Below are 14,441 nucleotides of genomic sequence, written 5' to 3'. Positions count from 1 at the left end.
ATTTGTCACACCAATCCAGACCACAGCTCATGACATGTGGTAATGACTTTGCTGGTTACACTAGAGAATTTTCTACTGTAGGGAGTTTTCACAATCAGTTTTCTTGATAAAATTGAATGGTAGTGACGAAAGCAATTTAAGAGACATGGTTCGGAAGTCTCAAGGATGACATCAGCATTCCAAAGGGTGACCAGGGGCAGGGGCAGAATTCCCGTTGGGAATCTTATAATAGCGACATGGTCAAAATTCCAGGACTTTGCAAGCATCTCATATCACTGACTTAGAGGGACACAGAAAGTTGGGAATCTTACCAACATGGCCAAATTTCCAGGACTTTGCAAGCCTAAAGAATGAACACAAGAGGAATTTTGGAGCTAGGTCACCTTTTGACTGTCCAAAAACCCACTCATTATGCAGAATGTGGGACTATTCATTATCCACTACCTTCAAAGAAGAAGTCGAACCCCATAATAGCTAGCGTAGTAGTAGAAGTAGAAGTTTTTCCAGACAGTTGTTACCTGTCTTCTATTACTGTATTGCAATGAGTAGTATACTTGATTGTACAAGCAATTATCCTTCCGGCATGATTTTGCAAATAAAGTTTCTATTATTAGTGACTTTTACAGTGGAGACTGGACAAAACTCATAGTAACCCAAATAAAAATGCTGCATAGAGGTAGAAGAATTCCTTCTTGACTTATGATAAATGTTGTGTGACAAGTTATCCTCATAAATGCCTTGTCATGTAGTATTACCTACAGTCCTTGCAAAAGGCTGTAACTTCGTTATTTTCATCAGAATCTGATTTCTTAACTAAAGGCATCATAAAGATTTAACTTGCAATCAGGAGCAAGTAAAAGTACTTGTCCAAGAACATGTTAAGGCACTTATCCATTGGTAAGTGAAAGGATCATTCAGGGCAAGTGAAAGTACTTGCCTGACCCATTACTACACAGCATGTTGGCAGTTTAAAGTGTTTGCATGAACAACCATTGGTGTGTTTAGTGTACTTGGATACGACCTTCAAAACATTGTGGCACACTTGGATACGACCTTGACTTACCTTGTCTGGAACGTTGAAAATGGTTGAAAAACGCGGCCGCAAGCGTGACATCATCATGACATCATCATGACATCATCATGACATCATCATGACATCATCACGACATCATCATGACATCATCATGACATCATCATGATATCATCATGACATCATCACAACATCATCATGACATCATCATGATATCATCATGACATCATCGCGCAAGCAAATCATCTGCAATCCTTTGTAAACCTACTGTAATTGTGGCCTTAATTTTATTCCACAATAGATGCATAAATGGTTGCTTTTCTTACTCTTTACCATTATAAAGATTTGCAGACTTGGTTTGTAAAAATCCACAAAGCATCAGTGCTGTAGTGCTGGTAATTTGCAATGTAGTAAATACGTCAATTTTAGTTTGTTGTCATCCGTAATAAGTACATATTTTCCAGTAAATAAACTGGTTTTTTAATAAGTATTACAAGTAGGTGTACAAAGGCCCTGCAGATCACACTGAGGATGTAATCAGGACATGAACAGTCATTCATACATAAACACACAGTTCACAAGATGATCTTTACAGTTACAAACATCATCCAAAATGTTTGTGGAATTTCAGGCGGTCAAATTAGTTCTGATGCAGCGGTTAGAGCATGAGGCAGATTTTTGGTATTGGACGAACATTTCAAAACTGCAGAATTGCGAAGCTAACAATTTGAGAAATTCACCACATGCACTTCATCATCATTCGCACTCATCAATAAGGAAGGTTACTCACCTGCTCAGTTGTCATGGAGTTGGCATGGAAACAGTTGGCATGGCAACAGAAGGCAAGGCATTAGGAGGCATGGCAACAGGAGGCAGGGGAACATGGAAGAGAGAAAGAAGAACAAACATTGGTTAGAGGGATGGCAGTAGTGAGTTCATTTGACATGTCATTACTTATATTAGTATGCTTGAGTCTTGTAAGTTGTTTATATTTTATCAGCTACAAAGTGTCTACTAGGCAATTGGGTGTATGACTATATAACTTCATGTTACTGAAAGGTATTATATATATTATTAAGTTATTATATGTAAAGTTATTATATGTAAAGTTATTATATGTAAAGTTATTATATGTAAGACTTGGTTTTTGTTATGGGAGATACAGGCCCAACATACATGCATGAACACACACGCACATGCCCACATACTCATTCACTCTCTCACTCTATCTTATTCTTTAGCTTTTAAGTTTACTTCGAGAAGTCACAGACATGACAGAACCCAGGAAATAATTAGTGCATCTCCAGTTTCCCTGATGAATCAAAGCTGCTGATTAACGAGCTCTGATTAACGACTTTTTTCTGTGACTGCGAAAACTTCCACTTTCAGAAGAATGGCTTTATTGATTTTTACAGAGTTGGGGAGCAAAACCTTACTAAAACACCCCAAGGGTTTATCAGAACACTTGAGACCTGATCCACTCATCTCCAAACCCCTCTAAGACCCTAGGGAGGACTAATACATGTAACTGGCCCAGAGGCTCCCATGGGGTTTATCAGGACTCCTGGGACCAAATCCACTTATCTGCAAACCCCTGCCAGACCCCAGAGAGTTAGTGTGACAGCCGAAGCGTGCAACAGACTGATAAGCATGACAGAAAAGGAAACGGACCATAAGTTATGCAGACAAGCATACCAAGCCACACATCTTCTTTTCCTAACGTTTAGTTTTAACTTATATAGAGGTCTTTAGCATTGCTATAGGCAAAAGCATAATTAGATGTTAGCCTTGATATTCAGTTGAAGCATGAGTTTTCTAAATTCACTTTACGCAACTACAAATCCTGCCAACGTGACTATCTGAGTGTGATGCATGGTTTAACTCTCCATGTTCCTTCCTTCAATACTCCTGGATTTGCCAAATGCAAGTTCACTTTGTCTGAACCAAGTCTAAACAGGAATCAAACCCTTGTCCCTTTATTTACATTCTTCTATATTTCCCTAGAATGGGAATCGAACTAGTGTTCCCTGGTTCAATACTCCTGGATTTCTCATGCAGATAAAGTTCACTTTCTATGAATGGGAACTGAACCAGTGTGTTCCCTTAGTTCAATACTACCGGCTCTCCCATTCAAATTCCCAAAGTTTGGTTTGTCTGACCAGAATCCAAACGGGAATTGAACCAGTGTGTTCCTTAGTTCAATACTCCCGGCTCTCCCATTCAGATTCCCAAAATTTTCTTTGCCTGAACAGGAATCAAACCCTTGCTCTTTGGTTAAATACTCCAAGACATCTCATGGATGCAGATCCCAAAGTTTGATGTGTCTAACAGGAGCCTTAACAGGAATCGAACCCATGTTTCTTAGTTCAATACTTCTATATTCCCCATGCAGATTTTCCAAAGTTTGCTTTGTCTGACTGGAATCCAAACAGGAATCAAACCCTTGTTCCTTTGTTCATAACCTCAGATTTCCAAAAGTTTGTCGGGAATCGAACCCTTGCTCTCTGGTTCAATACTCGCGGCTCCGCCATCCAGATTGCTACTCTTCACTCCAGCGCTGTTTATTCAGTCTTTAATAGGATATTACCAGGGTTAATAAACTGTGATATTAACTGGTCGGAATGCCCATAACATATCCCACGGAATTCCGATATTCCAAAAAAAATCAATCTCATTCCACTGATTGGAAAATGAAGTTAAAGATTCCAGGAGTTATCCGAGTGTGTCTGAAGGCTCATAGAGATTAAGAAAACATCAATTAAACATAAAGTAGTAAAGATTTTCTTTTTTTGTGCTAATCTTCCCCTCTTTTTTCTAATTCCAATCAGTATTTAATTCTCGTCTTTACATAAATTTAACGACGCTTCAAGCAACAGTGGTGCCTTATAATTATACCAAGAGGGGCGCAAGAATTTAAAAAGAAAAGTTATGATCAATTTTATGTTTGTTATAGATAAAGATGCACACAAACACAAACTATAAGGTTTCTTCACAAGGAAATGGTCAGATAATTTTGTTCAACTGTTGATGAAGGTTAGACATCAAGGTAATAAGATACCAAAACAACAGATACTCAACTTCTCAATGCAATTGAATACATGTAGATTTAGAAGAAAAGTAGTGGATGCTACAAGAAATTTCTGACTTTTAAAAAATTCTATCCAGTTGCTTGCAAGAATAACTTTGACATGTTTTTCAGACCAATTGTTGACATCAAAATTTCATTCATGCATATCACCATGGTTTTTGCATTTCACGGGCATTGCCAAGGTTTTGGAATTTCATGACTATTGCCAGAGTTTCTGCTTTTTATGCGTTACGATCGACATGGATCCATGCATATCACCATGATTTCAGCCCATGGACGCATAAATATCGCCATGGTTTCCATACTTCATGTATACTGCCATGATTTCTGCCCGTAGATCCAAGCATATCGCTAATGGTTTTTAAAATCCATGTATATTGCCATGATTTCTGCCCATAGATCCAAGCATTTCGCTATGGTTTTTCCAATCCATGCATATCACTATGGTTTTTACATCCATGCATATTGCCATGGTTTTTACAATCCATGCATATCACTATGGTTTTTACATCCATGCATATTGCCATGGTTTCTGTCCATGGATCCATGCATTTCTGCCCATGGATCCATGCACGTATATCCATGCATATCGCTATGGTTTTTACAATCCATGCATATTGCTATGGTTTTTCCAACCATTACATATCGCTATGGTTTTTACAATCCATGCATATCATGATGGTTTCTGAGCATGGATCCATGCATATCGCTATGGTTTTTCCAATCCATGCATATCGGGCAGATTTCTGGCTAATGTAGCCCATTGATTCCCCATCGCTCTAATGCAATCAGGCGAAAGATGAGGCATTATAATGATTATTGTACTGAAATATTCATGCCAGATGCTCGGGCCACAAACTTTGCATGGGTCTCTGGACATTCTTCAGCAAACCTGGACAGCTACAAAAATACATAGAAAAAAAGGATCAGCCAAAATGCTTTATTTTCAAACTTGACGATCGTATTCGAGAGGGAAGCATGTGTTTGGGGAGGAGTTCCATAATCTGAAATCTGTTTGGACTAAAAACTTGAAATATGGGTTTCTGGACATACTTCAACAAACCAGGGGAGTAACAAAAATACATGTATCCAGAACCGAGCCTGGAGTTATTCAGTATTGAATCCAGAACTGTAGAACAACACTTGGTGCCTGTCCTTGGTGCTGAACTCCTGGTGCAGAAATGTTTATTTCAGCTGGTAACTTCAGGACTGCTGTCTCCAGAAAAAAAATTTAGAGTAAACTGCAAAATGCTCATATTTTGCACTGAACAGTTGAAAACAGTCCTTTTCTTCCTAGTTGTTACAGTTATTCCATCTTTCAATTCAATGGTATCATTAAAAGTTCAAAATTCATTGTTAAATTTTGAACCAGCCTGGTGTGTTGACTTCATGGCTCCTCTCGTACCATTTTGAGCCATAATAGGATGCCTAGGCCTGTTTTTATTTTTACTTTTTTTCGCTCACCCACTCCATTATCTTTATAGAAAAATCCGTTAACCAAGAAATTAAATTGGTGTGGCCTAATGGTCGGCATGCAGGAAACATAACTTTTCTTTCCTAGCCCTAAAGTTCCTCCGACCGCTTGGCTCAAAGGCATTGAGGCAAGGAAAGTGGAGTGGACGGATTATTGACCCAAATATTCCTGCCCCATCACTCATAAGACCTGCTGGACAGAAACAGCCAAACCCCATCTGGCCACTTAAACGTTAAACCAAATTACACACAGGCTCCATCATAAACAGGACAGCAAGAAAACTTATGGCCTGGAATGGGGAAGGGACAGACTGGAGTGGGGAAAGTCTTTTCCAGAACCGGGCCTGGAGTTATTCAGTAATGTATCCAGAACTGTTGAACAACACTTGGTGCCTGTCCTTGGTGCTGAATTCCTGGTGCAGAAATGTTTCTAGCTGATAGCTTCAGGACTGTTGTCTCTAGAACTGTGCTTTATCTAGAATTGTGTTCAGGCAAGGTTCTGGATAGTACATGCATATGTAGAACCATGTCTGGGGCAAATCTATGTTCTTGGATATGCAAAGAGTATTCAGAACCATGCCTGATCCTAACCCTAACCCATTCAGGCACAGAACTAGATAGGCACAGTTCTGGATACAATAGAGACTATCCAGAACTGTGCCTGATCCTGATCCTAACCCTAACCCATTCAGGCACAGAATTAGATAGGGACGGTTCTGGAAGGAATAGTACCCAACATTCTGCCTAACTCAGTAAATGTCCAAAATTTGTCTTGACCTCATTTACATGAATCCATAGTTATTGGACAACTGCCTGTTGAATACAGATCTCTATCCGTCACTGACAAAAAGTAGTGGACGCTACCCAAAACCTCTGTTTTCAAAGTCTATCCAATTTTCCTTGTCAGTATAGTAAGTAACTGTTAGGCCACACTGATGTAATTTTATGGATGACATCCAACCGCGCATTGATTTTTGCCTGTTATAAAAAAAAAAAAGATCACGTCCTCCGAGGCTCTGGCCTGGCTCTAGGCCTGGATAGTCCATTGTTAGTTAGCGACAATACGGAGCCGGGCACAATTTTAGGCTACCGAAGCTCCTGACTCAAGAACTCAGCACATGCGTTCAGTGCCGATTCATAAATTCCGCAAAAAGCCAGCATATGTACCGGCTTGTCGTATACGTCGCTATGAACTGCCGTAAATTCACAATACCAACTTTGTATTCCTGTGGTTTAGTAGCATTTTTATTTTTGGCCGGAATTTTTTTATTCGCCCACGCGCACTAGTTTAGGAGGATGTCATCAATAAAATTAAGTCAGTGTAGCCTTAGTGTTACCATGTTCTGCCTAACTGTATAGACCTACAGACATGACAGTCTGCCTAACTCTATGATAAAAGTCTGGGTGCTTCCATCTCCCTAACTCCGTGTAAAGCTTCCTCCACTCTACCCTCTTTGGGGGCCTGCATGCCCTTTTTCGTAAGGCGTAATCAGGCCTTTTTATGTTTACCAAAGGAAAACATTATGTTTTTACTCAGTTTCTTCCTCTTCTTCTTCTCCAAACAATGACCTATGACCAGACCAATGACATGATTTGTTGATGTCTGTCACCATAGTGACTGGTGTTGGGTTACATAATGTTGCAACTTCATGGTCTGCTCTGCTCCTGTCACCATATACTAGTAGTACATGTGTGTCAATGTGTTTGAGTAAGAATTAACATAGCAGACCATGTCTGAAGGTAAACACTATGCATTTGCTTTGCAAATGTTGCTTTTCTAGTTAGTCTTTGTAATCTATAGGCAGCCTAAAAAAAATCAACGTAATTCATAATAGTACACTACCCGCAAAGTGTAAAGTCATAATCAGCTCCGAGAATTTAACGCAATTTGTAATCGGCGGCGAAAATTTTGCGTAATTCGTAATCACTAACCCCCCCATGCAGACCCTCTTCTTAATCATGATAACACTCATTCTTAAGAAGGTGAGACATTACTTGACCTTGAACGCAAGATGAATAAGACTCCATCCAATCTTAAGGCGCGCTCAAGGACACCTTATTCTGCGGAAGACAATTTCTCAAGTCGGAAGTGATGATTGCAGGAAGCGAATTCCCTGCTCTATAAATTATACCAACAAAGTCAACGTGAGGCCACACTTAGGCCACACCGACTTAATTTCTTGGTTAACTGTTGAACGACTCTGTATAGTAGGTAATCCGTACAGTCCTTTTGTGCCTACAGGTTGTATTTAGTGTCCTTGTATTTAGTGTCCTTGTATATACTTTACTAGTTTTTAAAAGAAAATAAGTTAGGGTTTTAATTAGTTGCGGCATTATGATTTAATAAGTGATATGTAATATGTGCACGCAATTCAGCCTGTGGCTGCGATGTGAAACATGCCAATTGTACTGTTTATTGTATTTGTGAAATAAACCAATATATAATCTGGAACTGCCTGAGCCAAGTTGGGAGACGAATGTCCATTTGTAAATTGGTGGTTTTTAATGTAGTAGGGGAGACTTTATATTCAAGGTGACCCAACCTTTATTGTATATAACTCTGACATCGAGCCAAAATCAATATCAGAACCCCTGCCTTGATCCTGCTGCATGGGGGTCTGCATGGGGGGATCCTGATAAATACATGGGGTCTGCATGGGGGGGATCCTGGTAAATACCAGACTTTACATTCAAGGTGACTCACCCTTTATTGTATATAACTGTGACATTGAGCCAAAATCAATATCAGGTATCCTGCTGCATGGGGGTCTGCATGGGGGATCCTGATAAGTACATGGGGGTCTGCATGGGGGATCCTGATAAGTACATGGGGGTCTGTATGGGGAATCCTGGTAAATCCCAGACTTTATATTCAAGGTGACCCACTCTTTATTGTATATAACTCTGACATCAAGCCAAAATCAATATCAGAACCCCTGCCTTGATCCTGCTGCATAGTGGGGTCTGCATGTGGGGATCCTGGTAAATACATGGGGGTATGCATGGGGGGATCCTGGTAAATACATGGGGTCTGTATGGGGGGATCCTGGTAAATCCCAGACTTTATATATATATTCAAGGTGACCCACCCTTTATTGTATATAACTGTGACATCCAGCCAAAATCAATATCAGAACCCCTGCCTTGATCCTGCTGCATGGGGGTCTGTATGGGGGGATCCTGGAAAATACCAGACTTATTGTACTATATAACTGTGATATCGAGCCCAAATCAATATCAGATATCCTCACTAATCCTGCTGCATGGGGGTCTGCATGGGGGGATCCTGGTAAATACATGGGAGTCTGCATGGGGGGATCCTGATAAATACATGGGGGTCTGCATGTGGGGATCCTGATAAATACATGGGGTCTGCATGGGGGATCTTGATAAAAACATGGGGTCTGCATGGGGGATTCTGATAAAACATGGGGTCTGCATGGGGGGATCCTGATAAATATCTGGGGTCTGCATAAGGGGATCCTGATAAATTCATGGGGTCTGCATGGGGAATCTTGATAAATACATGGGGGTCTGTATGGGGGGATCCTGGAAAATACCAGACTTATTGTACTATATAACTGTGACATCGAGCCAAACTCAATTTTGGCCCCTGCCTTGATCCTGCTGCATAGTGGGGGTCTGCATGGGGGGATCCTGATTATACACAGGGGTCTGTATGGGGGGATCCTGGTAAATACCAGACTTTATGTTGCCCTCGGGCACTTAGTATTTTGCAATAAACTTCCTATTAAACACTTCCGGTGCATGGGTTAAACAAACTCACCTTTACTAATGGAGTGGCCCTGAGCAAACATGTACGTAAGCTGGACTTTGACTTGGGGCGAGGCTGCCACATAAGCAGGAAACAATCATGGCGGCTGCACCGTCTAGTTTGGGGACACAAATCCGCAAAGAACTGTCCTGCAGCATCTGCCTGGAGCTGTTCACCAGGCCCAAGGTGCTGCCCTGTCAGCACACCTTCTGTCAGGACTGTCTACAGGACCATGCAGGGAGGGGAGGGACCTTCCAGTGCCCAAACTGTCGTCGGCAGGTCAGGCTGCCACCCCAGGGGGTCGCAGGCTTGCCAGACAATCTCATGGCAGCAAACATGTGTGAGAGGTTCCAACAACAAGCTACAACATCAGAGGAAACAACACAGCAGCCCCAGTCTGCAAACAGGTGCAGTTTTCACCCTACTAAGGTGTACATAATGTACTGTAAACAATGCCCCATGCCAGTTTGTGAAGAGTGCATAGAGGGGGTTCATGATGGCCATGCCACAACAACCATCAAAAAAGCTGCACAGGAAAGCAGACCTACAGTCCAGGCCTTGATCCATGAGGGGAGGAACATTCTGGAAAGTTACTGTGGCTTCATCAGAGGTCTGAGAGAGACTGAGAAAATCCTGAATGAACAAAAACAGCAGACAGACAATGCTATCACTCAGGCTTGCAACAAACTCTTGGCAAAAGTGGAACAAAATCACAATGAAAACTTGAAGAAAATAGAGACTGAAAGGGACCGAGTGTTGGCCGATGTCAATGAACTGTCTGCTGCCTGTGATCGAGCAGAACAAGAACTGCAGCAGGGAGGGGTCGAGATTCTCAGTCAGCAAACCGCTATGACAGAGGTGGTAGGAAAGTACAGAGGAAAAGCAGCACCAACTCCTGTACAAACCCAGCCTGCTGTCTTTCAGCCCACAGACACCCCTGTGCCAGTATTGGGACATGTGACGGTCCAGTCTCTCCCATCTGCACCACTCCCAGCAGCACCTGCAGCAAGGGGCACAGGTCATCACCATGGTAACCAAAGGCAAGGGGAGCATCAGCCTCAGAAGGTGACATTTGGTGGAGTGGGAATAGGAACAGGACAGTTCAGGCATCCATGGGGTGTCACAGTGTCAGATGAAGGGGAGATTTTTGTAGCAGATAGAAAGAACCAGAGAATCCAAGTCTTCACCCTGCAGGGAACGTTTGTCCGACAGTTCCCAACAGTCGTGCCAGGTGAAGAGGAGATGGACCCAGAAGATCTGGCCCTGGACGGGGAGGGGAACCTGTGGGTAGTGGGGAGGATAGACTCTGCTGACTTTGCTGTGCAGTACAACAAACAGGGCAGGGTGCTGAGGAAGATTGACCTACAGAAGACAGGGTGGGGCAGAGGAGTTGCCGTGGACACCAGGAGGAACCAAATCCTCATCACACAAACCACAGGAGACTGGCCCAACCGACATGGTGAAGTTTTGATGTTCAGGCCAGATGGAACACTTGTGAGAACTGTGGGTCAGCAGCAGGGGATGAAGAAACCAGTGTACATCACTGTGGACGGGGAAGGGAACATTCTTGTGGCAGACGAGCACATGTTCAATAACTGTGTCTTTGTGTACAACGAGGACGGACAGTTTCTGTTCAAGTTTGGAGGTGAGGGAAGTGGTGAAGGTCAGCTGAAGGATGCCTATGGCATCTGTACAGACAGGGCAGGGAACATCATCGTGGCAGACACGGGAAACAGCCGTGTGGAGATGTTTGACAAAAGAGGAAAATTCCTCAAACACATCGCTACAGACATGAGGAGGCCATGGGCTGTTGCCATGGCAACACAGGGACAGCTGGTAGTAACTGATGATAGAGACAACACTGTCAGCATTTTCTGGAACTTCTGAATCTAAGTGAGGTGAAAATAAAGCAAACAACTTAATCTAAACCAATCTGTAAGAATATCAGTTTGCAAACTCATTGTTATATATAGCTTGTTACTATATCTAGCACAAGAAACTCATTATCTGGTACAAAATAATTCAGCTTTAGATAAACTGTCCAAGATCCCAGCCTAAAGAGTCCTGACTTAGAAAACAACTAAAATCAAAGTTTGCCACTAATAGATACAGTTAGAACAGACATATGTACAATCATATTACAAAAGATGTTATTATATATTGATCATGAGTAGGAATATAGAGAGATATACAGATAGATAATTTAATCAGTAAACTACTGTATACAATGCAATGGAAAAGTGTAAATTTGTCTACAAATATCACAAGAGGAGAGAAGCATGAAATTATACTATAATTTAGGTAATTGTATATTTTAGGTAATAGATCTTAGGTATATTAAACATAGCATAGTTTCCCTATTATGTATAGTTTTGTCTGGGTATTTTTAGTGTAATAAGAATTGTGACTTTAAGTACAATATGTAAAGGAGTGACACTGTGTAATTTAGTTGGCCGACTGGAAATGCTTCTTGTTGTTTCATTACAAATAAACCGTTGATATTTTACTCTCTTGAAGCTACCTTATTTACTGTATTTAGCCTAAATGGGGCATGAATATGCAACATACTTCATTGTCATTGTCAATGAAAGTGTAATTTGACATTATAAGTAAAATACAAAGCACATTGTCATAATACCTTTCATTTCAATACAATGTTTAATGTATACAAAATGTATCCAAATAGAGTGAATTTATTTTATCTGAGTTATATATGCCAAAAAGACTTCAAAAGTTTAAGGTTATACCCATTTGGGAAACAATCACGTGGTAGCTTGTTCTATAGTGTGTATTTGGTTAGATTTCTGATTCCAATTTCTACTCTTTCCAACCACTTCTGAAGCCTGGTAGAGGCTAGGGGAGGGGGGGGAGGGTAGTTGAAAAAAAAGGGGATGCAATTGCACGTATACAATGTAGTTATATTGTACAACTAAAGTTATCTTTCAAAAGGTCCATACATTAATTGTTTTCAATCCCCTTTTAACCAGTTTTCCATGTACCAAGCACAAGACATTAAGTTTTACAGTAGTAAGGTTGAAAAAGGGTCACCTGAATGCTTTAAAAAGTTGTGTTTGTGGTGAATTTCAGCTAAGATTATTACATTAGCAAGGCCCTTATTTCATTTCATTTCATTTCATTTTATTTTATTTTTCATTTCATTTTATTTTTAACTTATTTTATTTAAATTTTTATTATGATTTACCACATTTGTGGAAGGATTGATATACTAGTAACAGGTGACTATCACCTCTTTAAGATGTCAAACCTGAGACCAGACTAAGGTTTGAACCACTCACACCGGGAAGGTCCCCTACTCTTTTCGATAAGGGTTCTTTAACACTCTCTCCAGGCCTCGAAATTCACTTTTCTTCCTGTTGTCCCAGCACTGTCCCAAAATATTCAATTGTCCCGAAGTGAGGATGAACTGTCCCAACCTGTTTTTTTTATATTTTTGGAAACATTGTATGGCTTCAATTTGAAGTCAACTTAATTTTGCTTTTTGCTTATGTTAACTCTCAGGCGCACTATAATTGCAGAGTAGACAGGAAATTTGGGGGACTTTTCCGGATCCAAAAGCCGGGACGTGTGCCTGATAAACAAATGTGGCTGATATTCTGATATTGATTATTTTTCTATTGTCCCAAAAATGTCCTTTTTAGCTGTCCCAGCCTAAAATTTAGTGGTCAGTGGACCACCATTAATTTCGAGCCCTGTTTCTCTGACTCTCTCCCAAGGCCACATACCTTAAGCTTAGAGCATAGTTTACATTGCCAGGTAAAGCCACCGGACCTGATCAGTGTAAACAAAAGCCCTGAATACAAATGCCATTGAGCCAAGGTGCATACATGTAAGGCCTAGGAAAAAAATGTTGTGTTTCCTGTTTCCCGACCGACCCTAGAAAAACCTGCCAACCCTCAGCCTTCTTTTGGGTGGACCCCTGCACAGAAAATAAATAATTTTTTGAGCTGATCAACCTTTTCTAGCTCCTTGATCTGACAATAGTGATAAAATGTTGTATTAGGTTTTCTAACATTGACATTGAAAATAAAATTGTCCTCATGCAAGTTTTACTTTCAAATTGCTAATTTACTGTATTGTACAAGTTGGACCCCTATAGAGATATCACTGATTCAGAAATATAAAAAAACAACAACAAAAAAATCCCTACCTACTAACCCTAATTTTTACATGACTAAAACAGGAAACAAAACATTTTTTCCCTATGCCTAACTGAAACTCTAGACGGCTCTGGCGTCACACATTTGAAAACACAGCAAAATGGCGGCTGCACCGTCTAGTTTGGGGACACAAATCCGTGAAGAACTGTCCTGCAGCATCTGCCTGGAGCTGTTCACCAGGCCCAAGGTGCTGCCCTGTCAGCACACCTTCTGTCAGGGCTGCCTACAGGGTGTTGCAGGGTGGGGAGGGACCTTCTGGTGCCCAATCTGTCGTCGTCAGGTCAGGCTGCCACCCCGGGGGTCGCAGGTTTGCCAGACAATCTCATGGCAGCAAACATGTGTGAGAAGTTCCAACAACAAGCTACAACATCAGAGGAAACAAGGCAGCAACCCCAGTCTGCAAACAGGTGCTTTTTTCACCCTACTGAAGTGTACAGAATATACTGTAAACAATGTCAGATGCCAGTTTGTGACAAGTGCATAGAGGGGGCTCATAATGGTCATCTTCTAACAACCATCAAAAAAGCTGCACAGGAAAGCAGAGATACAGTCCAGGCCTTGATCCATGAGGGGAGGAACATTCTGGAAAGTTACTGTGGCTTCATCAGAGGTCTGAGAGAGACTGAGAAAATCCTGAATGAACAAAAACAGCAGACAGACAATGCTATCACTCAGGCTTACAACGAACTCTTGGCAAAAGTGGAACAAAATACACACGAAAAACTTGGAGAAAATACAGACTGAAAGGGACCGAGTGTTGGCCGATGTCAATGAACTGTCTGCTGCCTGTGATCGAGCAGAACAAGAACTGCAGCAGGGAGGGGTCGAGATTCTCAGTCAGCAAACCGCTATGACAGAGGTGGTAGGAAAGTACAGAGGAAAAGCAGCACCAACTCC

General features: G+C 41.3%; 3 protein-coding genes across 3 annotated transcripts in view; 2 read left to right on the top strand and 1 right to left on the bottom strand.

Annotated features, from left to right (window-relative positions):
- LOC109467671 (acid-sensing ion channel 1-like) overlaps positions 1-14,441 on the bottom strand; it is a 208,525-nt gene that overhangs the window by 145,238 nt on the left and 48,846 nt on the right. The gene's annotated exons all lie outside the window — the stretch shown is intronic.
- Positions 9,448-14,441, top strand: part of LOC109467669 (tripartite motif-containing protein 3-like) — a 6,280-nt gene continuing 1,286 nt past the window's right edge. Inside the window, exon 1 of the mRNA XM_019765712.1 lies at positions 9,448-11,202. Coding sequence (XP_019621271.1) covers positions 9,466-11,202 — 1,737 coding nt within the window. The 5' untranslated portion in view covers positions 9,448-9,465. The remainder of the gene's footprint in view (positions 11,203-14,441) is intronic.
- LOC109467672 (tripartite motif-containing protein 2-like) lies at positions 13,638-14,365 on the top strand. Its single transcript, XM_019765718.1, is given in 2 exon segments — positions 13,638-13,837; positions 13,840-14,365. Coding segments are annotated over 2 exon segments (642 nt in total). The 5' UTR covers positions 13,638-13,644; the 3' UTR covers positions 14,289-14,365.

Source organism: Branchiostoma belcheri, unplaced genomic scaffold, assembly GCF_001625305.1.
Source record: "Branchiostoma belcheri isolate BF01 breed outbred unplaced genomic scaffold, Haploidv18h27 scaffold187, whole genome shotgun sequence".
NCBI classification, from domain to species: domain Eukaryota; kingdom Metazoa; phylum Chordata; class Leptocardii; order Amphioxiformes; family Branchiostomatidae; genus Branchiostoma; species Branchiostoma belcheri.
This window is presented reverse-complemented; position numbering and strand designations above follow the sequence as displayed.